The sequence below is a fragment of the Schistocerca serialis genome, chromosome 5 (assembly GCF_023864345.2).
Source record: "Schistocerca serialis cubense isolate TAMUIC-IGC-003099 chromosome 5, iqSchSeri2.2, whole genome shotgun sequence".
Classification (NCBI taxonomy): Eukaryota; Metazoa; Arthropoda; class Insecta; order Orthoptera; family Acrididae; genus Schistocerca; species Schistocerca serialis.
Window position 1 is genome coordinate 469,630,562 of NC_064642.1, and position 24,077 is coordinate 469,654,638.

The 24,077-nt window shown below is 42.1% G+C and overlaps 1 protein-coding gene across 1 annotated transcript in view; it reads right to left on the reverse strand.

Annotated features, from left to right (window-relative positions):
* The window catches only part of LOC126482005 (multiple epidermal growth factor-like domains protein 10), a 146,702-nt gene extending 123,424 nt beyond the window's left edge, over nucleotides 1–23,278 (reverse strand). Inside the window, exons 1-2 of the mRNA XM_050105972.1 lie at nucleotides 23,206–23,278; nucleotides 12,307–12,429 (exon numbers count right to left, since the gene is read on the reverse strand). Coding sequence (XP_049961929.1) covers nucleotides 12,307–12,429; nucleotides 23,206–23,278 — 196 coding nt within the window. The remainder of the gene's footprint in view (nucleotides 1–12,306; nucleotides 12,430–23,205) is intronic.
* Between the last annotated feature and the right edge of the window lie 799 nt (nucleotides 23,279–24,077).

A 24,077-nucleotide genomic window follows, 5' to 3' on the forward strand; every position in this document is an offset into this window, starting at 1 on the left:
TGGGACACCCGTATTAATCACTGCAATGCGGCATAAGGATATTTACAATCACCTCTCAAACAAAAATCAAAACTTTTTCGTTCCTCATCGTTTTTTGACTTGCTTCGTGGGGCGCGCCACGACTTCCTTTCCTGTTCCGGCCTCTTCATCTCAGGAGTACCATTTGCATCCACCTGTCGCGTGTAGCGGAGGCATAACCGAAATCTTGCGAAGTGAGAATTTCCAAAGCGTATGCGAGAGCATTCGTGCTACAAGTCAAGGTGTGTGTATCTTCTCGGTATCAGGTCAGAGCGAAAACTTTAAACTGGCTACTAGAGAGAAATTGTGCTGCAAGCGTGAGTGGATTAGTGCAGACTCTCTTGTGTATCGTTCTTTTGTACTGAAAATTGTACACTAATATAGACTTGGTGGTAGTGATTTGTAGATAGAAATGACATTGACGGAATTTATATTCAATGTTTGTTGCTTATTTGGTAGTTTAGTCTGACCAGGAACCTGAATTATCAGTTTCTTTGTACACCTTTACAGATGAAGGACGTTATAGGTCTCTCCAGGTAGGTCGCTTTTACCTGGAATTCATCATAGGTGAGTGAACTTCCTGCGCTAGTACACGGAAGGACAATAAAACGGATCGGTGCACAAAGTACTTAATTATTTGTTGGGTATATTACTTAAGTTTTGCTTTCCAGTTTCTACCCGCCCAAGATCCTTCCAGTACCATGCAAGCTGTTTCTTACTGTCTTAACAGTGTTTTACAAATCCTTACCTTGCCGATTCTGAGGGAAAACTCCTCGCTTCTTATCTGCCCATATAGTTTTCTACATCATTGTGTAGCACCACATTTCAAATGCTTCTATTACCTCCTTCTTCGGTTTTCTTCAAGCCCAGTATTTACTTCCATAGAGTACTGCGCTCTAGATGTATATTTCTACCTCAGATTAAGATCGACGATTAATACCAACAGACTTCTTTCGGCTGGGTATGTCCTCCTTGCCTTTATTTGGCCGCTGTTTACATCCTCAATGCTTCGCCCATCGTGATTTATTTTGCTTCGGAGGTAATAGTTCCTTCACTTCGTCTATGTTCAGTTTCACGCAACTTAGAAGTAATGGTGATAGCTTTCATCTGCCTCTACATCTACAGCGATACTTCGCAAGTCACCGTGCGCTGAGTGGCGGAGGGTACCCTGTAACTCTACTAGTCATTTCCTGTTCAATTCCGATCGCAAAACGAGCGAGAGAAGAAACGACTAACTATATTCCTCCCTATGAACCCTAAATCAGAGACGAAAAAACCAAAAGATTCCAATAGCATTTCACTGTCGTCATAACACATTCAAGTTAAGTTAGCTTTAGAAAACTTTAACCGCAATTAGAAAATTTCAATGTTATCATGTCAGACAGGAGGCATTCAGTGTGCACCCCTCCAATTTATTTTTTTAATAGGCGTTAAGTTATTTCTGAGAAAGAGGATTTACTATTCGTGTTCGAGGAAACTTTCACGTTGTGGCCTCAATCGATATAGAGGAAATATATACCTGGATGACCGATTAAGGGAGTCTAAACCCTATACACACCGATGAAAGTCTGGCATCTTAACATTGAGTCACTTCTTTCAGTCTAACTTCGCTGAGTAACAAAACGAATGAATTACTCCGCAAAGAGTCAGCGGAGAGCAAGGGTTAATTGCAACAAAACAGCAAACAACCCAGACGAACCTCTTAAAATCTAACGGTAGAATTCAGACTCCCAGGGCTGGGTAAACAATACTCGCGTTCGAACGGGCTCAAGGTTTCCCGATACACGGCAGCGTTCGATTCATGTCGTGCTTTGACTTCGCACGGTGCGATTGCTAGGGATATGCAAGAAACTACGGACTAGCCAGAACGGTAGGCTGTGGCTTTGCATTAAATTTAAAATTCGATAATTTTGTGCAGCACTGGACGAAACAGCATTAATTTCTACCACTGCACAAACTCCTATTGCGGGCGAACTTATTTGCAACACAAGTTCTCATAGATTGCCTGTATGTATGTATATTTAAACATTTGTGTTGATTTTAATATTACGATAACAAAGACAAAGACGAAAATATTCACCAAAACAATAACACGCGACTGAAACCAGTACAATGTTTTAAAGACTTGCCGAGTAGGTCACACATGAGCAATTCAGTCCCTGTCCACAGATCAGAACAACAGATAAAAACGTCACCAGATTGAGGGAAAGCTCCAGAATTAGATTCGTGATAGAAATCTTTCATTTACTTGTTAATTGCCGTTGTTACACAAGACATGCACACTAAAAGACATTTCAGCCCTGTTTCACAGTCATTTTTAATATTAAACTCAATAGTGGATTAAAAACGCTAAGGCAGGTCGTTCTTATAGTATCAGCGAAAGCCACTAGATCGCAGGCCGATCAAGAGATTGAAGAGAACCCGAACTTTCCCAAATTGTGACGTAAACTGTTGGAACCGTGAGTCGTGCTCAAACACAGCCCTACAGACGCCCCTTGTTTTTGTTAATTAACGAACATTATGTCACTGGAAAATCGATAAGGCGCAACACAGGGAAGTACGAGGACCTGGAAGAATCCTGGTAAATGGTAAACATTTAACAGGACGTACTGTGACGGCAGTAAATTACAGTGAGAAGATTGTAGAGGTCTGTTACTCTGATGTACCACCATCAGTATCTATCGGAGTCAGAATGAACCTAGAAATTCGTGCGAACAAATTCAAAAGTGTCACCATATACATTCTTTTGACTATTGTTGTTAACTGGATTTTTTACATATCAGCATAATAATGCTCCCGTGATTCGAAGAAAATCAGGTGGATTTGTTGCTCTGGTGTATGGAAATCCCCTGTTGAACCTCGTAGAACACATGTAGCTTGAAGCAGAGAGTTTTTTGTCTGCCAAATTATTCAGCCCAAAAAGCTCGCAGCATATATTCACCGTCCTGCAGACTGGATGAAAACATGAAGTTTACTGAAAAACCTTCCTGAAAAGGTTAAACGTTCTGGTAAAAGTAAATGCTTGTGTCTTCGCCGGTTTGCGATGAAGAAGCGAAAATATTAAATTTACCTCCGGAAGGAGTTCAAATGGTTCAAATGTCTCTGAACACTATGGGACTTAACAGCTGAGGTCATCAGTCCCCCAGAACTTAGAACTACTTAAACCTAACTAACCTAAGGACATCACACAATCCATGCCCGAGGCAGGATTCGAACCTGCGACCGTAGCGGTCGCGCGGTTCCAGACAGAAGCGCCTAGAACCGCTTGGCCACTCCGGCCGGCCTGGAAGGAGTCATAAATTGTATCAGAATACAATATTTCTGAGAATCTGACGAAATTTCGAAGGAAAAATTCATCGAGTCTGTTGCCGGTTACCTTCAGGATAAGTATGAGAGACTGATACCGTAACTGGAGAAGATTTCGTTGTAGTGTTAGTCGAACAAAGCGCTCGACTGGCACGACACACGCCAGCCATAAAGCCTTTGGCCTGTTCCGTACAATAAATCTGACAGCGAGGTAGACAGTTTATTGCTTGCGAAGCTTTTAGTCGCATGCCGTATACTGTCTCATTGCACCGGATCTACTGTGGTTGTGAAGTTCTGTTGGTTTACGACTGGACTGTTATTGTTAAGTTTACAACAGACTAGGCTTCAGTTTATAATCTGTGTTGGCTACCATTTTTCGCTCTTGACAACCTTGCACGAATTGGACTTGTGATTGATCACCGTGCAGGTGCTTACTTCAGTCACGTAAGAAAGTCACTAGTGTAATATCCGGTGTGTTACTAAATTTAGTTGAATGACTGACATATTTTAAGTAAACAGCAACGTGCTTCTAAAAACATTTTGCTACATGAAGGAGTCAATTCTCGTCAGGCCATGCAACCCTCCTCTGATAACGACTTACGAAAGCATATTTAGCTGGTCATTATGAGAGATGTTTTTTTCTTTTTCTTCTGTCTTTTCTTCTGCTTCATTTTGCTTGTACGTGTATCTTTGATGGTCTAGAATTTTGTTTTTTGTTCTGTAGTATGAAATATTACTATATTTTGCTTTATTGGTCTTACTACAAGAGTCTCTTTTAACTGTGTTTCACTTCCCTCGTCATGCTTATGCGTAATGTGCTGTGTAAAACCAAATGTAATATGCAGCACTGTTATATGAACCGTGATGCGAGAGCGATATCGATACCTGCAGTTGCAGTCGAACAGTAGAGACAGAATGTGTGTGGTGTCGTGGCGTAGGCACCGTTTATGTTGTGCAAAGATGGTTGACAGAATCACACGAAAATTCATGGCCGCCTTCTTATTTTGCGGTCACAGATTAAACTAAACTTCAGGGTGGACGCTGTGGACCAAAACGTTAGACTGTGTGAGTGGTGTGAGTTTCGTGGAGTACTATAAACAGCAGTGATAATGCTTGCGCGAATCTACTGTCACTTGTACTGTGAGAACTGAACTCTTTGCAGAAAACCGAACTGCACGAACTAGTGTAGGTACCTTGAACTTATTACCTCGTGTGCAACTTAATGAGTTGCCGCAAGCGTTGACACGTTGAATGTACTGTGGAGATTTGCAGACTGTGACGTGTGGCATTGTTTTCGTCAGAACTGTAAATTCGCTATCGTGATTGCTAAAAATATACAGACTGTAATATAGCGATCAGCGGGTGGAATTGAATACTATGGTGTTTTAAAATCGCTAGAAACAGCACATACGAAATTGGATCTATCACAACGATTACCTGTACGTGGGACCATCCTTTGACCACAGAGACGTAAAGGAGGATAATAACATTGAACGGTAGGGCCTGTACCAATCAAAAGGGTGTATCCCTGGCATTTCATAATGGAGCCATAATAATTATGCTGCCAGTACCAACGAGCTGTCGCTGACGTCAGGACACATCGTCTACAAAAAGTTAAGCTGCAACGCCAAGCGCTCACTCCCTGAAAAAGACACAAAGAATTTCGAATAGTGTTAAATGTAGCTTCTTCTTCTTTTGTAACAATCTTTTCTTCTTACAAGCTTTCTTTAGAACTAGATGTAACTTCAGTGAAGTGTATTACGTGTTTCGACATTGCTGACCTACCATTAACAGTAGTTATTGTAATTTTCTGCGCCTATCTTTGTCCTTTATTTTATTGTAGCTATTATAGCATGTGTTTCTACTTGTTCTTTTTGAGCCTGTGTTTTCATAAACGTGTGCAGAGTTTTTATTGGGCGCATGTACGTGTTTGTTGTGGTACGTGCTATACCGCGTAAATTGTGGCGTCCGCCGTTACTTTCCCGCCCCGAACAATCATAGCAAAGCTACTCGCTCGCTATTAGTGCAACGCACGCTAACGGCGGGATTTTTGATTTTGATAGTTGTCAACTACGTAAACAGTATTTACATTCTTTAAGACGTCGTATTAGGGCATTATCATTTCCAAATGCGAGTTATTCAGTTAGAAGTGAACAAAATTATAGCCATGTCATTAACCCTCCGTTGCTCGCGCGGATGACACTCCTCATCCACATGACTTTCCCGCTCAATTTTGTCTGACAGCGCTGAATTGAGTTCGCGCCATTTTCAGTACCTTTCTGTCAACTCTCCGGCTGTTAGCTCCAATCATTGTTGGTTTTCAGTTACGAAAGATACATTGTTTATGAAACATTAATATAGTCTGGAGGACAGTTTTCATCCGTGCGAGCTCTGCTGCCACAATCTGAAACGAAGTCCGTATTGCTTTATTGCTTTCCTAGATTCAATCACTCTTTTATGTGCGCAAATTTAGACGTACTGAAACTGATTGCAGTTACCTTCCGTGTTACCTAGTATTTTCTTTATTTTTAGATTATGGAGGAGATGTCAAAGGCTAAATAACCTCGGACAGAGTTTAGTAGAAATCCTAATGTATGGCTGGAATGGTTCAATGAGCTGAGTGATGAAGATGCCCACAGTGATAGCGCTGACTGAAAGACTGAGGACTGTGTTCACAAAAGCGGTCATGATTGAGGAACAGAACAAGAAGTGTCAGAAAATGATTAATATATATCACAGGAAGAAGTAACTCAAGAGGGTGCATTTTTTTTAGGGAAATATGGAATAACTAAACGGAGGAAAAATAAATATCCTACAAATGTTAGAAGCATATCTTGTAATATTATTACGCATTCGCCTGGACCAAAAAATCAAGCTCGTATAAAAAAGACAGAAATAGAAATTCTGAATTTGTTCTTAGATGAAAACGTAATAAGGACTATCGCAACATGCACTAATATATACATCAATTAAGTTCGTGGTAACTTCTCTAGGGAAAGGGACGCTAAAGAAACAGATGCGACAGAGATCAGAGGTTTCATTGGTTTGAGATGTACTAGGAAGAGTATGTCGAAATTGTGGGATACCTCAAAGGGTAACAGACTTGAACCATGTTAGTTATGCATAAGTGAAAACCGATTCAGGGTTCTGTTGAGATGTCTGATGTTTGATAATATCCATGACAGAGGTGTTCAGAGAGAGATTGACGAGTTGGCTGCTATAAGAGAGGTACCGGTACTTTAACTTTTCACGAACAACTGACAAAAATATATTTCACCCAGTGAATATCTTACTGTCGACAAACAGCTTTTGGCATTTAGAGGAAACTGCCCATTTCAGGCAATATATTCCTAGCAAACAAGCAAAGTATGGATTAAAAGTGTTTGCTTTGGTTGATATAAAAACAGCACATACACTTTGAGTTTTGAACCGTACGTCGGTAAGTAACCAGAGGGACCATACAATGCCAGTAATTCAGCTGAAGATATTGTTCTTCGAATGGTCGAATTGTTTCAAACGTTAGAATATATTATACTGTGTACAAATATTAATTTATTATATTTAGATTTAATAAAAAACATCATAAAATCTGTCATAAAGACCCTTCAAAGTTTATAAATAGACCTCTTGCTTTGTGGATGACACCTGTCATCCAAGCGAGTGACGATGTCAGGAATTTTTGCGCGAGTAAAGGAGGGTTGATTATTTACGGATTTATTTACGAGAGTTTTCATGTTAAGCGGTCTTTTGGTGTTAGTTGCCGAACTCTGATGTGGTTACTTTCGTTAAGTTTGGAAGTAAAACACTTTCTTTTGGATTTAAATAATCGTAAATTGCGGTCAAAATTGCGCAAAACAAATCTCTGAGAGTAGTTTTCTTTACACAGATCGTTCTGTAATAATACATTTTAAAAATATTGTATTTAATTTTACACTCAGCACTGAAAATAAACTAGATAACGTTATAAAGATGTTATAAAATACTCTGTGGTGATATTGCAGAAAAAAACACCCATACAATTTTATCAGACTGTGCTGTAGTTATTAATAGAGCTGTCTGCGACTGTAGCTTATATATCTGAAGTGCGAATGTGGCAGCTTTCACCGAAGAAGAAGAAGATGAACACATCGTTACCGAATGATAGTGATTAGGCGAAGCAGATGTAACGCACAAAAAATGTCAATGTAATCTTTAAAAATAGCGGTGCAGTTCACGAACTTTTCAGAAAGGCTTCTCTTGCTATCACAAAAACTGTGTTTTACATCCTATTTCGGCCTCTGTCAGTTATTCTTCTGTCCAAATACCAAACTCGTCTACTACTTTTAGTGTCATCTAATTCCCTCACCATCGCATGATTGTAATCAACCTCACTCCATTACCCTCGTATTATTTTCGCTGGTATTCATCTTATAATATCTCTTCAGGACATTATCCGTTCCGTTCAACTGTTCTTTCAGGTGGTTTGCTGTCTCTCACAGAATTACAATCTCATAGGCTGTTATAACTGCAGCATGGTTTCTGTACAAACTGTAGGTAATATTTCGCTTCATGTATTTAATACCTATTACCTACAAAATTTCGGAGTCTAGCCCAATCGCAATTGTCAAAAGCTTTCTCTAAATCTATAAATGGTTATTTCCTTCTCTTCAATCTACCTTCTAAGATTAGCCGTAAGATCCGATTTGCTTCGTGCGTTCATACATTTCTCCGGAAGCTAAAACGGATCTCGTTCAAGGTCGTCTTTAACAGTTTTGCCCTTCCCCGTAATTAATTCGGGGATTACGGAAGTGTCTGATTCCACCCGTCTGCTTTGACCCATGACGTCATCAATATGGCGGAAATGGCTATTGTAAGCGTCTCCAATATGGCCCCTATATTGTCACTACACACACATGGCGGAACACACGAAAATACGTATAAATAAGACAATAACATTTCCCTCCAAAAATACAATCAAACTAATGGGACAACCGAGGGAAATTGGGGGTTTTAGGGAGGGGACAAGCTAAATATAACAGTAAAAAAGGACACACCAAGATTCCAAAACACCCAAAATGACGAACAAAAAATGACGCTTCCGTTGACCCTTAATTCGTATCAATATTCGGAATCATGTCTTATTAGAGTGATTCCGTAGTGTTCAAATCTGTCAACGCCTACTTTCTTTGAAATTGGAATAATTACGTTCTTCTTGAAATCTAACGGTATCACCCTTGTGTCATACATCTTGCATACGACGTGGAATGGGTTTATCACGGCTAGGTCTGCTAAGGATTTCAATAATTCTGAGGGAATGTCGTCTACTCTTTGGGCCGTTTTCCCACTTAGGTTTTTCACTGGTCTGTCTCGCAGTATCCTACCTTTCATCTCATTTTCACCTACATCCTCCTCTCCTTGTAACAGCCCACAACGAACCGTTTATCTGACAGCTTCAAAATGTGCGTAAGAGCTAAAGCAATATTTGATTCCAGTAGTATTTCGGCAGGTTTTCACTTTACTACAGGTCTTATACTTTGTAGATCTAATGGCTCCGTGATCGACGTAACCGACCAACAATGGGTCACCGTAACGAATACAGGAAGCATCCAAGAATTCCACGATCTACGGTTTTGTATATGTGATGTCACATGAAATCTGCTGGCATCCTGTATTGATTTTGTCGTTTTTCTCGGAGTCGAAACGATGGCATGAAATTTAGGCTCCACTGAGGGAGGAAAACTATCACTGTGATACTGCAGAAGGTTATCTTACAATACATAGGCATCAAATAAACAGTTCGCGTGTTACGTGACAGATTCTGACTTTATTATGAATCTCAGAGTGACAGTAAATCGTACGGAGTCATTGAATATCATAGCGACCACATGTTGGTGACTTTAGGTAAGAAAAACTCCGTCACCGAAGTTGCGCAGACACTGCGTCTTCCACTTTCTGTAGTGTGAATGTCAGTTCGGGTACAAAGACACCGCATTCACGTGTCTTGGTCAGTAATGTGTTGATGACAGTGATCGCCCTCGGCTATGGCGGATTGTAACAGTCATCGAGGACCAGTTCCTTACTGACAGCCAGCCGCGGTGGCCGAGCGGTTCTAGGCGCTTCAGTCCGGAACCGCGCGACTGCTACGGTCGCAAGTTCGAATCCTGCCTTGGGCATGGATGTGCGTGATGCCCTTAGGATATGTTAGGTTTAAGTAGTTCTAAATTATAGGGGACTGATGATCTCAGATGTCAAGTCCCATAGTGTTCAGAGCCATTTGAACCATTTGAATCTTACTGTCATCTACAGAAGCCGCTGTTCCAGACGAATACCACTGTTCTCTGCACGCCTCATCCACAGAGATTATCTTGGGTGCCGTAATTCCACGCTTGGGCGGTCAGGGTGTATCAAACGATAGCCAGGACTGCTAAGCCGTTGGTAGGCTCCAATATGGTGTAAGACTCATGCCTCTCCCACATCTTTGGCATTTATGGATGAAAACACATTGACTGCAGGCACCATGGTCATCGCAGATTTAGAGGCTCAGCCACAATCAGCGGTAGCTAGGCAAAGTGAATGCAGTTCACTCAAGTCGACCACCTTGTAAATACGAAGGTAGCATTGTAACAGGAGGAAGACATTTATCTTCAGGCGGCAGCCTCAAGCAGATCATCGCCAGCTTCTCTATGCCACCGTCTTCTTTACTGTCTCTGTCACTGGACGCCCCGTTCCGCTGGACCCTGCCTAACTCGTCGTTTCGATATACTGTGCCGGCATGGGAATTTGGCAGCAATGAAAATGCAAATGTCGTCTGGCATTGTTAGCTGGAATGCCCCACAAAGTGTGTCCAGACGCCCGTCGGAAGCTGTTCTTCCTCCGTGCACACTGGAACTATTCTTTGCTGTTATGTGAGAGTTGACTCGTATGGATTGTTGTACAGTTTATGTTTGTGTTGTTGATGATGAGAGAAGGGAGAAGGTGAAAACCGGTGCTGTTAGGTAGCTTACTGCTCTCCAATAACTCCAATGGGGCCGCCAAGCTTAAGGTTGCTCTCCGACGGATGGATTAACATCAACAGTGTCACATGTTCTCAGCTCACGAGACACTGTGGCGAAGTTCACTATTTAAGTTCTTCATGTACTGGTCCACAGTATCAATGGATCATCGCAAACATTATCATTATCACACATTTTAAAATGGCCTAAGGCTGAAACTGGAATTTAATGTAATTTATATGCATGGGGCGTTAGAGGAATAAAACTGACAACACGGTGGTTAAAATGGTTCCATAGATGGAATTTAATCCAGGACCTTTGTGAAAAGACTGGTGACAGGGGAAGTTCACGTCACCACCTCTTCTCCCATTGCCAAATACTAGCAATCAAAATTTCGTCCTCCACCAGGATTCGAATCGGATTACTTACGAGTAGAACAGAACCACCCAAGAGTGCGTTACTGACTTTTTCGGGCACGCATTTTATCTCTTATTTTATACATAGTAAATGGAGGGGTCGGGGGCAAAGTGGACAATGGTCGCACCCCGAGGTCTGGCCACGGTGTCCATTCTCTCATTCAGAACTAAGAAGGCCGGAGGGCACAGGTTCCAAGAGGGCCAACATGCATCAATGAAAAGAAGAAAAGAAGATATATTATTAGCATCACCAGCGTGATGCAAAATTTGTGCTATGGCAAACCCCATGATATCGAGCTGGACTAAAACGAAATCGGTCCTCGTCGGAAGAAGAACAAGATCTCAGCTACGGAGCCGGGTTCGCCATGCCTCATAGACTCTGAAACATTTCCTCGGGTTATCCGTGCTACGGCCTCGTACGTCATGCTGAAAACTGGACTTTCTTGTCACATTTCCTTGATTGCATCCTGTCACAGATGCTGAACTGCTTCGCTTATCTATGGTAACTGTAAACTTTCTCGGGTGCAAGGCTGTAGTGATTTAGACTGAATTAATGTCTGATTATAATCTTACCATAAACCCGCCTAGTTATTTGCTGTATGTTATGGCATTCTGATGTGAAGAATCGTTTTCATGGAATTGGATAAGCTCTTGATATGTTTGCCATCTTCTCTCAGTGGCGAACGACGTTGGTTGGCGAACGTTGTAGGATCGTAGTGTCCCATTATGTGTATCTGTCAGGTTACAGGACGAAAGCGACTGCTACACGTTCCTAGGTAGGTTTACCTAGCTCAGTTTCCCATCAGAGTATATTATTGCGTCGCTTCCCGCATATTATGCATATTTTGAAGATAAACATATTTATTTACGTTGTTCATTGGATTCAGTGTGTAAGGATCAGACTACAAATCCAAAGACGCAGCTCAGCATTCAATCCCCATTCGCTCCTAGGTTTTTTCTTTCGCTAATTGCTTCTTTCACTGGTGTACGTGGAAAATGCAGAAGTCTCTCATGGTTCTGAGTCCTAGTAACTTGTAGGTCCCCCTGTAACTGGCTGTGTGAGTGAGTTTGAAGATCAGAGAAAAGCGAGTACGCGCCAACTTCAATAGCGTCATACCCTTCGTAAGGCATTGAGGTTTTCATATCCGTTTTCATACAGGTGGCAGCTTTACTTACAGGTCTCTGTCTGAATGGCATCCTCTACATGTCAGCGTCCGTTATCATGTTGGAGAGACCGACGAATCGGTGAGCACAATGTGGCGAGATGAACGTATACAGTACACATCAACATTAGATAACATTTTCTTTTAAAGCTCACTATACAACTTTCACTTTCTTTGTAGTCTGCCGGGAACACACAGATCCCCAAGGGTCTGTGATTTGTATGTTGTGTTATAGAGGATAACTTATCGTTAATGCATTCTGCATTACTACAGAAGCTGTTTTGACCACTAATCGCATAGCAGCAGTACAGAAAAAGTACCATTTTAACTTCTCAAATACAAAACGTTAATTGCTGCCAGTGACCCGTAGTGTAGTAGATATTCCCACTTCCACAAACAGCAGACAAATCGGCGTGTACAGTATATACTCACGAGGTAGACAGAGCGTGTAGTCGTAGTTGGGGAAGAACTGGGATGGACAGGTGCACTGGCCCTCATAGCAGATGGAGTTTTTCAGCGCCGAGCAGTCACTGTCTTCTTCGCACGTAGCCGCTCCTGAAAACATAAAGCCAGGTGTTTAGCCATTGGATATCTGCTTCTACATTACCAAAGAGACAGAAGGCTCCAAACTGGTATTCACTATACCCGTAGTAGCTTATAACTACAGAAGTCGTACTGGTCAATATCAGACCCTTTCCAGACAGTGCGGTATTGAGTTTTATTTATTGTGTATAATTCCGGCTATACTAGTTTGCATGTCTCAACGATGCGGACGACGATACCACCGTTGCAGCCACAACAGAGGGGCAGCTGTGCAGAGGCGAGGCAGACTCGTGGTTCCTGAAGAGAGGCAACAGTGTGTGATTGAGTGATTTAGTCTTGTAACATTAGCCCTGCTGTGTAGTACTGTGAATGATTGGAACAACAGAAAACTACAGTTTTAATTTTACCGTAGTACATGCATGGCTTATGTCAGCATCCTCCTGGGTAAAATATTCTAGAGGTGGATACGTTGATGTCAGATATAGTAGGAAGTAATGAAGTGTGGTGGTCGGAAGGAAAGGATTTCACATCAGATGAGTATAGGATTATAAATATAAAATCGAACCGGTATAATGCAGAAATAGGTCTGACGGTTAATAAGAAAATAGGAATGAGGTTAAGCTCCTATGAACAGCATGGTGAACGCCTCCACGGAGCTGAAGCAGATACGAAGCCATCAATAACCGTAGTCGTAAACGTCGTATCAGTTAGCTCCGGTGATGAAGAGATTGAAGCCCTCTATGTTGAGATTAACGAAGTTATTTAGATAGTTGAAGAAAACAAAAATGTTTCATGGGAGACTGAATTCGATAGTTGCAAAATAAAGTAAAAAAAATAGTAATAGGACTGGGGAAAGGCATGAAAGCGGTAGCATCCTGGCAGTATTTTGCACACTACATAATTTAATCACGGCCCAGTAGATATTTCTCAACAACGTACGAGATACTGAGTTAAAATGACGAAAGAACGAACATAAAAATGCAAAAAATAAAGCAGGGAAAATGGATTAAAGACTTCTTAAAAGCCGGCCGAAGTGTCCGTGCGGTTCTAGGCGCTGCAGTCTGGAACCGCGAGACCGCTACGGTCGCAGGTTCGAATCCTGCCTCGGGCATGGACGTCTGTGATGTCCCTAGGTTAGTTAGGTTTAACTAGTTCTAAGTTCTAGGGGACTAATGACCTCAGAAGTTGAGTCCCATAATGCTCAGAGCCATTTGAACCAACTTCTCAAAAATGACTGAAAGAAACTGCAAAATGGGTGGGAAGATATAGCTAGAGAACAAATACAAGGCTGTAGAAGCACATATGACAAATGGATGTTGCCTGTACGTAAATGAGACCTTTAGAGAAAAGATAACCAGCCGTGTAAACATCAAGAAATCGACGGCATGTCAGTACCAAGCAAAGAAGAGAAAAGCATGAATATACAGAAGTATTATGCAAGAGAAATGAAGACAATATTCTAGAAATAGAAGAGGAATACGTGAAGATGGGCTGGGAGACTGATACTGCGAGAATAATTTCACAGAGCACTGAAAGGACCGAGTCGAAACAAGGTTCTTACATTAGATTCATTCTAGGCCTTGGGAGAACCAGCCACGTCGAAATACTCTGCCTTGTGTGTAATATACATGAAATACCCTAAAACTTCGTGATAATATAATAATTGCAAATTAAAAAACGACAGGTGCTGATATTCATATCGGGTCGCCAACCGGAACATAACATCTTGACACAAAATTTCGGCGGTCCATCTGGCCGCCATCTTCATGCCAGTAAGCCGTCACACTAACTCGCCGGAACTGAAATCAAACACGCCGCGGCAACTCCTTTATACACCTCCTGTAGGTCCACCGCGCGTGCGCAAACATAACTGTCCCCGAGAGCAAGGCACACCTGCACACCGGTGGTGAAAACTTGCTGAAACGATAAATCGATATCAGACACTACTGAAAGCTTTTGATGGCTGAAACAAAGACGTTGTTTTTTAATGTCAAACATAACGGGGTTCCAACTATTACTTAAAGAATACCCTTAATCTCTGTTTATAATATTGTCAGATAGCCGGATTTCAGTGGCTTCTTCCAGTACACAGTCCCAATACCGCGACGCAGGGGCAACCACTTGCGTCTCATCGTACAACATTTTATGTTCTTCAGTAAGACAATGCTCCGCATTCGCAAATTTTTCTGGCTGAAATAAGCGCGTAGTGCGATGGTGCTCCACACGTCGATCCTGGACCTTGCGAATCGCTTGTCCGCTTTTCTGCAATGGCAGGGAATTTTGTAGACATCGGGGTTCCTCAAACCCAAATCATCCTTCACTGAGCCTAGCAGAGCTGTAGTCTTAGCTTAGTTTGTCTAAGGTACACAAGCAAGGGGTTCCACCAATTTGGGCGATCCTACTTATAACTCGACCAAGTATTTAGCATCCATTCTCAGCCCCCATGTCGGAAAATGCGAACATAATTTTTCTAATTCTCTGGATTTTATTCAGCGTTTGAAGACTTCGTGTCTTAGTCCTACGGATTTGCTCGCTAGTTTTTATGTTGTGTTTCTTTTTAACACAGTTCCTCTTGAAGATTCTTTGCTGTTATTTGGTGAAAAATCGGACGAAGAAACAACTAAGCTTTGTCGACGTATTTTTTATTTGATATAAAACTTTGAACAAACTGACTGTGTGACTATGGTAGCCAATTTGTTTCTGGAACATTTTGAGAACACGGCACCGAAGACGGCATTCTTAAAACCAACTTGTTTTTGGAGGTACGTCGATTACACGTTTGTGGTATAGCCACGTGAGAGAAATGTTCTGGGTCGTTTCTTAGATTTTTTAATTTCCTGCATCGCCATATTGAGTCCACGATGGAAGCTAAAAAGGATTGAAAACTTCAGTTTTTAGATGTCTTGGTCTACAGGAGGGATGATGGGACATTAGGACACAGTGTTTATTGTAAGCCCACGCATATGGACAGATAGCTTCACGCACCAAGTTATCGTCCATAGTACCAACGCCATGAGGTCCTACGTACATTGGTAAAATGAGCTTATGCCATCTCAGATGCAGATAGTTTGACACAAGAACTGGATCTTTTAAAAGCTATGTTCAAGCAGAATGGTTATGCCGACAGTCAGATTCGTCGTGCTTTACAGACTGGACCTTCGCGAGCATTCCTACCTTTCGCGAGAAGCATATCTTAAAAAACAGAAAGAATTTTAAAGAGGTTTGATATTAAGTGTGTTCCGTCCACCAACTAAGACTAGAACTTTGCTGGGCTCAGTGAGGGATGATTTGGGTTTGAGGGAGCCCGGTGTTTACAAAATTCCCTGCCATTGCAGAAAAGCCTATATTGGACAAACAATTCGTACGCGTTTGTTTCAGGCCAGAAAAATTTGCGGTTGTGGAACATTGTCTTACTGCAGAATATAAAATGTTGTACTATGAGACACAAATGGTTATCCTTGGGTTGCGTTGTTGGGACTGTGTAGTGAATGAAGCTATTGAAATCCGGCTGTCTGACGATATTACAAAAGGGATCATGGGGCATCCTTTAAGTAAGAGTTGGAACCCTGTTTTGTTTGACATTAAAAAACAACGGCCTTTGTTTCGGTCATCAAAAGCTGTCAGTAGTGTTTGATATCGATTTATTGTTTCCGCGAGTTTCACCACCGATGTGTTGGTGTGCCTTGTACTGGAGAGCAGTTATATTTGCTCACGCGCGGTGGACCTACAGGCGTTGTATAAAGCACCTGCCGCGGAGTGTTTGATTTCAGTTCCGGCGAGTTAGTGCGACGGCTTACTGACCTGAATATGGCGGCCAAGTGGATGGCGAAATATTGTGTCAAGATGATGTTATGTTCCGGCTGGAGACCCGACATGAATATCAATTGCTACGCCAGGGAAGTTTACGCAGCCACATCAAGACAGGTTCTGATATTTATGGATATCATGAGACGAATTGCTTATAGAAGAATGGGAAAAAGGTAGAAGCTGACCTTGAAGATCGTTTTGGGTTCCTGGAAATGTAGGAAAACGAGTCGCAATATCGACCCTACCATTTATCTTAGAAGACTGGAGAAAACCAATTTTATAGCATTTGTAGATTCAGAGATCATGAGGCACAGCTGCTGTATATAGAAATGCCAAGTAGTAGCAGTTCCGAAAAAGTAGTCAAAAGAAGAACTTTTCCTGAAGATAGCATTAGAATTTTTAATCTTACTGGCGAAGGAAAACTGGGAAAGCATCGCCACTCAGAACAATGTTGATAGCATGTACATGAATTTTCAGAGCATCTTTCTTCACTATTTTAATGTAGCATTTCCAAAAGTAGTTCAAAATTGAACGTTCTTCGGTGCGGCCCTGAGTGCGATATATCGCTGCCAGTAGTGTTCCACTAAGGGCGGCGCCACCTCCCTGTCTTGGAGAGCAGCATTCGTGATGGGTGGCGCATGAGCCGTGTACTGAACCGTGCCCTATATAGCACGTCGATTTGCAGCCTGGCGTCAGTTCTCAAAGGGACTCATCAGCAGAAGCAGCATTTTCCTGAACATGACGACCAGCTGGATCGCCGAAATATCGAGTCAAGTTGATTTTAGGATCCGGCAGCAAACCCGAAGAGACTTTAAAAGATACCTACCCATACCAGGTTCATAACTGCAGGCTTCTTTTCAGTCAGTATGAGGCATGGTTACCTTCCAGGTTGCAGGTGTTACGCCACACTCACACAATTGTGTGACTGAAGTTTGTTACAACCCAGTAGAACTGATGGGGCAGTAAAGAAATAAAAGAAAAGGTTTATTTTCAGATAGTTTTGTTTTCATTTTCTGTAAATATTGCTAGATGTTAGGGAAAACTGCAACATAAAGAATGATACGTACGACTTAAGGGGACGTTTTTGGCACATCACAAGACAAAAAGGATGAGGACTACCGAACAGTGCTTTGTCTTTGACTGGGCATTTGGCATAATTCGAAGAAGCTACGGCTTTGATCGACTGTTAACATTATGACACGGAAGCAAATCCGTCTTGATATATTACTGGTGAATCTCCACTACTGCAGTTTGTAAGCGGGCTCACAAAGTACTCTTTCGGTAGTTGCTGGATGATATTGTTGAATAAGTTACATATGACATGTTAGATGGTCGACATGTCTGTGAACGTACAGACCATATAAACAGTTGTACCAGTACTACTTCGAAGAAGGCATGTACATTCCCCTCCACTTGCTGGTGGACATTGTCTTGCTGAAGCAACCCATCTGCAGAGTCCTAAACAACCAACGACACAGGACATACCAGATATTAAACTGAAAAGAACAGTTTTTTTGGTATAGAATCAATGTTTAAAGGCTGTGAAGGAAAATGTATAAAAAGGTCACATATAAAAAGTAGCTCGTGCCTTCTGGTGCTGGAGGCCAGCAGCTGGCAAGTGGCCAAAGCTTGCGCCGGAATCGCACTGCGGTCAGGTGGATTGGCCTGCACAGTAGCTCGCAGCAGCCACCATTGCCAAGAGATTTAACTCCAAAAGCCAGTTAATTATGGAATAGGTAACATTTATGCCTCTGATGTGCGCTGCTTAAACCATTTAAATTATATGGAAATGACGAGTGGTAGTGGTAGTGATGTTCAGTCCCAATGGGGCACTGTTAAGTGGGGCGTCCCCCAAAAGTCGGTGCTGGGGCCACTGCCGTCTCTTATTTATATAAATGATATGCCTTCTAGTATTAAAGGTGAATCAAAAATATTTATGTTTGCTGATGACACCAGCTTGGTAGTGAAGGATCTTGTGTGTAATATTGAAACAGTATCAAATAGTGTAGTTCATGAAATAAGTTCGTGGCTTGTGGAAAATAATTTGATGCTAAATCACAGTAAGACTCAGTTTTTACACTTTCTAACTCACCATTCAACAAGAACCGATATTTTGATCAGACAGAATGGGCATATTATAAGCGAGATGGAACAGTTCAAGTTCCTAGGCGTTTGGATAGATAGTAAGCTGTTGTGGAAAGCCCACATCCAGGATCTTGTTCAGAAACTAAATGCTGCTTTATTTACCATTAGAACAGTATCTGAAATAAGTGACAGTTCAACGCGAAAAGTAGTCTACTTCGCATATTTTCATACACTTATGTCGCATGGTATTACTTTTTGGGGTAATTCTTCTGATTCAAAAAGGGTATTTTTGGCTCAAAAACGGGCTGTTCGAGGTATATGTGGTGTAAGTTCGAGAACCTTTTGTCGACCCCTATTCAATAGTCTGGGAATTCTGACATTGCCCTCACAGTATATATTTTCTTTAATGTCGTTTGTTTTTAGCAATATTAGCCTATTCCCAAGAGTTCGCAGCTTTCATTCAGTTAATACTAGGCAGAAATCAAATCTGCATGTGGAATGCACTTTCTTGACTCGTGCGCAGAAAGGAGTGCAGTATTCTGCTGCATCCATTTTCAATAAGCTACCACAAGAACTCAAAAATCTTAGCAGTAGCCCAAACTCTTTTAAGTCTAAACTGAAGAGTTTCCTCATGGCTCACTCCTTCTATTCTGTCGAGGAGCTCCTGGAAGAGCTAAAAAATTAAGCAAATTCCAGTGTTACATTGTTGGTTTTCTTTATTTACAATTAAGACTTAGCGCCTGAATATGTTTTTTATATTTCATTTTATCTGTTTCTACTATCGTGTTATAATTCCATGTATTGACTCGTTCCATGACAATGGAGACTTCTCCTTAATTTGGTCCCACGGAACAATACATAAATAAATAAAAAAATAAACCAAACGCTGTTCTCCAAATTTTAGTCATGATTCTACGCACTGGCCCACAGACGAAATTACCGCTATGCCAGACGAGTCGTCCAGCGGTATATGCTTCGAGGAGAACACGGACAGTGCCGTAACCAGATTTCCCAGGAACTTCGATCTCTAGGGGCCCTACGAACTTCCCTCACCGATTTGATTCATATTGACAGGCTGCGTAGGGCATGACTAGGACTTCAACATATGTAAATAGCAGAACGTTACTCTGAACTGTTTTCGAGAAAAATCGACTTTGAATATTTTACACGTTCCTACGTACTTCACATGATCGCTACTAAACAAGGATTCTGCAGCCAAGCGAGTAAGCGCTTAGTTTCGTAAGCGCGAGGTCTGTGGATCGAATCTCGCTTCCGATAGTGTGTCTCTCTCTCTCTCTCTCTCTATCTCTTTCTCTCTCTTTCTCCTTCTTTCTCTTTCTCTCTCTTTCTCTTTCTCTCTCTTTCTCTCTTTCTCTTTCTCTCTTTCTCTCTCTCTTTCTCTCTCTCTCTCTCTCTCTCTCTCTCTCTCTCCTTCTTCTCTTTTTTTCTTTACGTAACTATAATGACAGATATGCGTGGTACGCTACGAAATAGTGTGATGACTGAGAACCGCTTGCGTAGATAACCTAAGTTTGTTTCGCAGTTGACACAATGGATAAAACCATGGACATGCAAAGATTCGATGTTCGATCCAAGCGCTGTACGTCGCAGTAATTATTGTTTCCCATGTTTCCAAGATCATAATAATCCTGATTCGTACAGTGCTCCATAGATTACGCGACATTGCTGCTCGCATTGGTCGAGATCCAATGACTGTTAGCAGAATATGGAATCGGTGGGTTCAGGAGGGTAATACGGAACGCCGTGCTGGATCACAACGGCCTCGTATCACTAGCAGTCGAGATGACAGGCATCTTATCCTCATGACTGTAACGGATCGATCCCTGAGTCAACAGATGGGGACGTTTGCAAGACAACAACCATCTGCACGAACAGTTAGACGACGTTTGCAGCAGCATAGACTATCAGCTCGGAGACCATGGCTGCGGTTACCTTTGACGCTGCATCACAGACAGGAGCGCCTGCGATGGTGTACTCAACGACGAACCTGGGTGTACGAATGGCAAATCGTAATTTTTTCGGATGAATCCAGGTTCTGTTTACAACATCATGGTGGTCGCATCCGTGTTTGGTGACATCGCGGTGAACGCACATTCGAAGCGTGTATTCGCCATCGCCATACTGGCGTATCACCCGGCGTGATGGTATGGGGTGCCATTGGCTAAACGTCTCGGTCACCTCTTGTTCGCATTGACGGCACTTTGAACAGTGGACGTTACATTTCAGATGTGTTACGACCCGTGGCTCTACCCTTCATTCGATCCCTGAGATCTCTCACCAATTGAAAACGTCTGGTCAATGGTGGCCGAGCAATTGGCTCGTGTCAAAATACGCCAGTCACTTCTCTTGATGAACTGTGGTATCGTGTTGAAGCTGCATGGACAGCTATACCTGTTCATGCCATCCAAGCTCTGACTCAATGCCCAGGCGTATCAAGGCCGTTATTACGGCCAGAGGTGGTTGTTCTGGGTACTGATTTCTCAGGATCTATGCACCCAAATTGCGTGAAAATGTAATCACATGTCAGTTCTAGTATAATATAGTTGTCCAATGAATACCCGTTTATCATCTGCATTTCTTCTTGGTGTAGCAATTTTAATGGCTAGTAGTGTAGATAAATAAATAAAATGGCTAAATTCTGATTTGATTGAAAGTCTTATGTATCCACTTTTTTCCAATCTCATTACGAAAATATTTTCCCTTTTTTCAGGATAAAAATTATGAAAATAATAAATGAGGGATTCAGTATGACGGTTTGCACAGTCGTAATAATTACGGGGGAAAGTAACAAACGAGTGTAGGCAGAGATATTCGATGCACGGTCCGCGCTTAACACCCTCGGATGCGGACTTTTCGAGTAGTATCGATCATACAAAATATACAAACACTTATACAATTTTCGAACTCAATTTTCTCGAAAACGGTTGAGAGTTGCGTGCTTCTATTTACATATACTAAAGTCTTAGTCGTGTCCTACACATCATGTCAATATGAATCAACTCGGTGAGGGGTTTTTCGTACGGTCCGCTTGTGAGTAGAGGGATCAGAATAAGAAAACACGTGTTTCGGCTTATCCGTAGATACGCTACCGCTTCTGAGGAAATGGCATTCGAAGTTTTAGAGGTCTTTATGTGCCTTTTAGCATGTTACTCTTTCAGCCAAAGTGGCAGCATAGCTTCACCTTTTTGCGGCCCGTATTCGAAACCTGATTTTTTATTTTTTGTTCTCATTTAGATACCGATGTCCGTAGAAGATTAATATACTAATGCTTAAAACAATAAACGAATGAGAAAAATTTGAAATTGTTTTCAGTGAAATTCATGTTGTGTGACCTGTCAATAATAATGGTGGTGTCGCGTACTTATTCCGGTGAAACGGCTTTCGATCTCTCAGCAAGTATGCCCGTATATTCCTGTAGCCTGCAAAGGTCTTTTATTCAGTCGATTCTGACCTGCCCTGCTGTTTCTGTCGTCTTAACGGAATCAGTAAAGGAAACACATCATTCTCCAATTAGATCTGGAAGCGAACAGACAGCAGTGGACCATACACACACACATATTATGTAATACAAAATGGTTCAAATGGCTCTGAGCACTATGGGACTCAACTGCTGAGGTCATTAGTCCCCTAGAACTTAGAACTACTTAAACCTAACTAACCTAAGGACAACACAAACATCCATGCCCGAGGCAGGATTCGAACCTGCGACCGTAGCGGCCTTGCGGTTCCAGACTGCAGCGCCTTAACCGCACGGCCACTTCGGCCGGCTTATGTAATACATTTATGACACTTCTTGTGAAACCTAGTTTTCATTTTACAATTAATATAACGCCCTCGTAACCCTTACTTGATAAGAAACATTTCTATAGTAAATTTCTATGGATATAGGTAAATAAATGAAAAACGTAAAAACAGTAATTGGGTCTTGAACACTGAGTGCAGAATTCTGAGGCCGCGAAGCTATATAATGTGTCAAAGCGTCAGTTGAACTTGGCGCCCCCATAAGAGACATCTAAAGTGCATCGAAAATTTGATCGTCGTTTTCTCAGAAACGGTAGAGTAGCTACGGATAATCCGAAGCACGTGTTTGCTTATTTTGACCCTTCTTCTTAAGTTTCTGGGAAACCGGGTTATGGCACTTGTCGTGTTCTCTTTGTTAGTGCTACCCGTGAAAAGACAGGACACATCGTTTGCAATTGTTAAACTTCTAACCTAACGCAGAAAGGAACCACAACTATTTAAGTCAAAAGGATTGTTTTTCTAATTCATCCACCTATATTTACTTTACTGTTTGCGAATTTTTGTAAACCGCATCAACTGCTCTCACACACAGACATACAGACATAAATATATGCATTGTGTAGTTGATACCAGCACTTTTAATATATAGGGACTCGTAGTAAGGCTGTCAGATTATTAGTTGTTGGCAATGCGATGCTGATGCTTGAAATCCGGAAAACCACCGGTAACATGGGTTCAAAAGTGTGAAACCGTGGCGCTATCCACTGATGAAACACTTAAGTTGACGTTACCACCGCATAAAAGGCATCTAAATTGCGTCGAAAACTCTGATCGTAGTTTCCTCAGAAACTGTCGAGTACCTGCGGATAATCTGAGACTCTTCCTTGTTTACTTTTGACCCCTCTTCCACTGAGTGAAGTTTCTGGGAAATTTGGATAAGACACTTGCCGTGTTCTCCTTGTTAGTGCTACCTGTACAAAGCCAGGCCATATCGCTGGTAACTGTTATGCTTCCAACCCGATGTAGCAAACAGTTATTATTTACATCTTTAAAGACTAACAGACAATGTGTCCCTTACGTGTACAGACACTTGCTGAAGGATACGCCTGACTGGGGAGAAAGCGGGGTACTCGCCTTGGGCCAGCTGAAAGCCGATGCCGACTGCGAGGACGCCGACGGCGAGGAACAGCGAGGCGAGGTGGGCCATGGCGCGGCGCGGCGTGGCTTGCGAGTGAGACTGCGGAGGAACGCCTCAGCCGGCAGTGCTGACCGGTGTCTCCTGATAAAAGACGGCCGATAACGGCCTCCACCGGCTCTGCGCACACCTGCAACCTCTCTGATAGAGTTCGGAAGAGAGATATGAGCAGGTGGTGAGCTGTCAGCTGCACAAGCGGAGGATGTTCTTTCTAAAGTAGTACCCGACAATGTGTTTGCGTCGCGGTCAATGAAAACATTACTTCGGAGCTCAGGCGTAACTGGGATTGCCTTACCAGGTCCAGTGGAACTTTTCTTATGACGTGGTTGGACGGCTACATCAAAACAGGGTTTATTAAAAAAAAAAGTGTCATATATTCCTGCGGGTGGTAGTGCTGGTCAAAACTAGGAGAAAAATTCCGACAATAGTGCATGCGAAAACCAATACTTGTTGGGATATGGGCCGTTTGTCTTGGTGACGTATTTCATTCACAGATGAAGTAGACTACACAAAAATGGCATAGTAAAGTAGAGGGTGGCTATAATTAAAGTGCAGCTACCGATACTGACACAGTTCCAGTGTGGGCTGTAATTATCGTAAGGCAGCAAAACATGGCAGATTCAGTTTTCTTTCTTTTTTGCGTCAGTTTCCTGACTGGTTTGATGCGGCCCTCCACGATTTCCTCTCCCGATCCAACCTTCTTCATCTCAGAGAAGCAATTGAAAGCAACGTCCTCAATTATTTGCTGGATGTATTCCAATCTGTCTCTTCCCCTACGGTTTTTACCCTCTGCAAGGCCCTCTAGTACCTG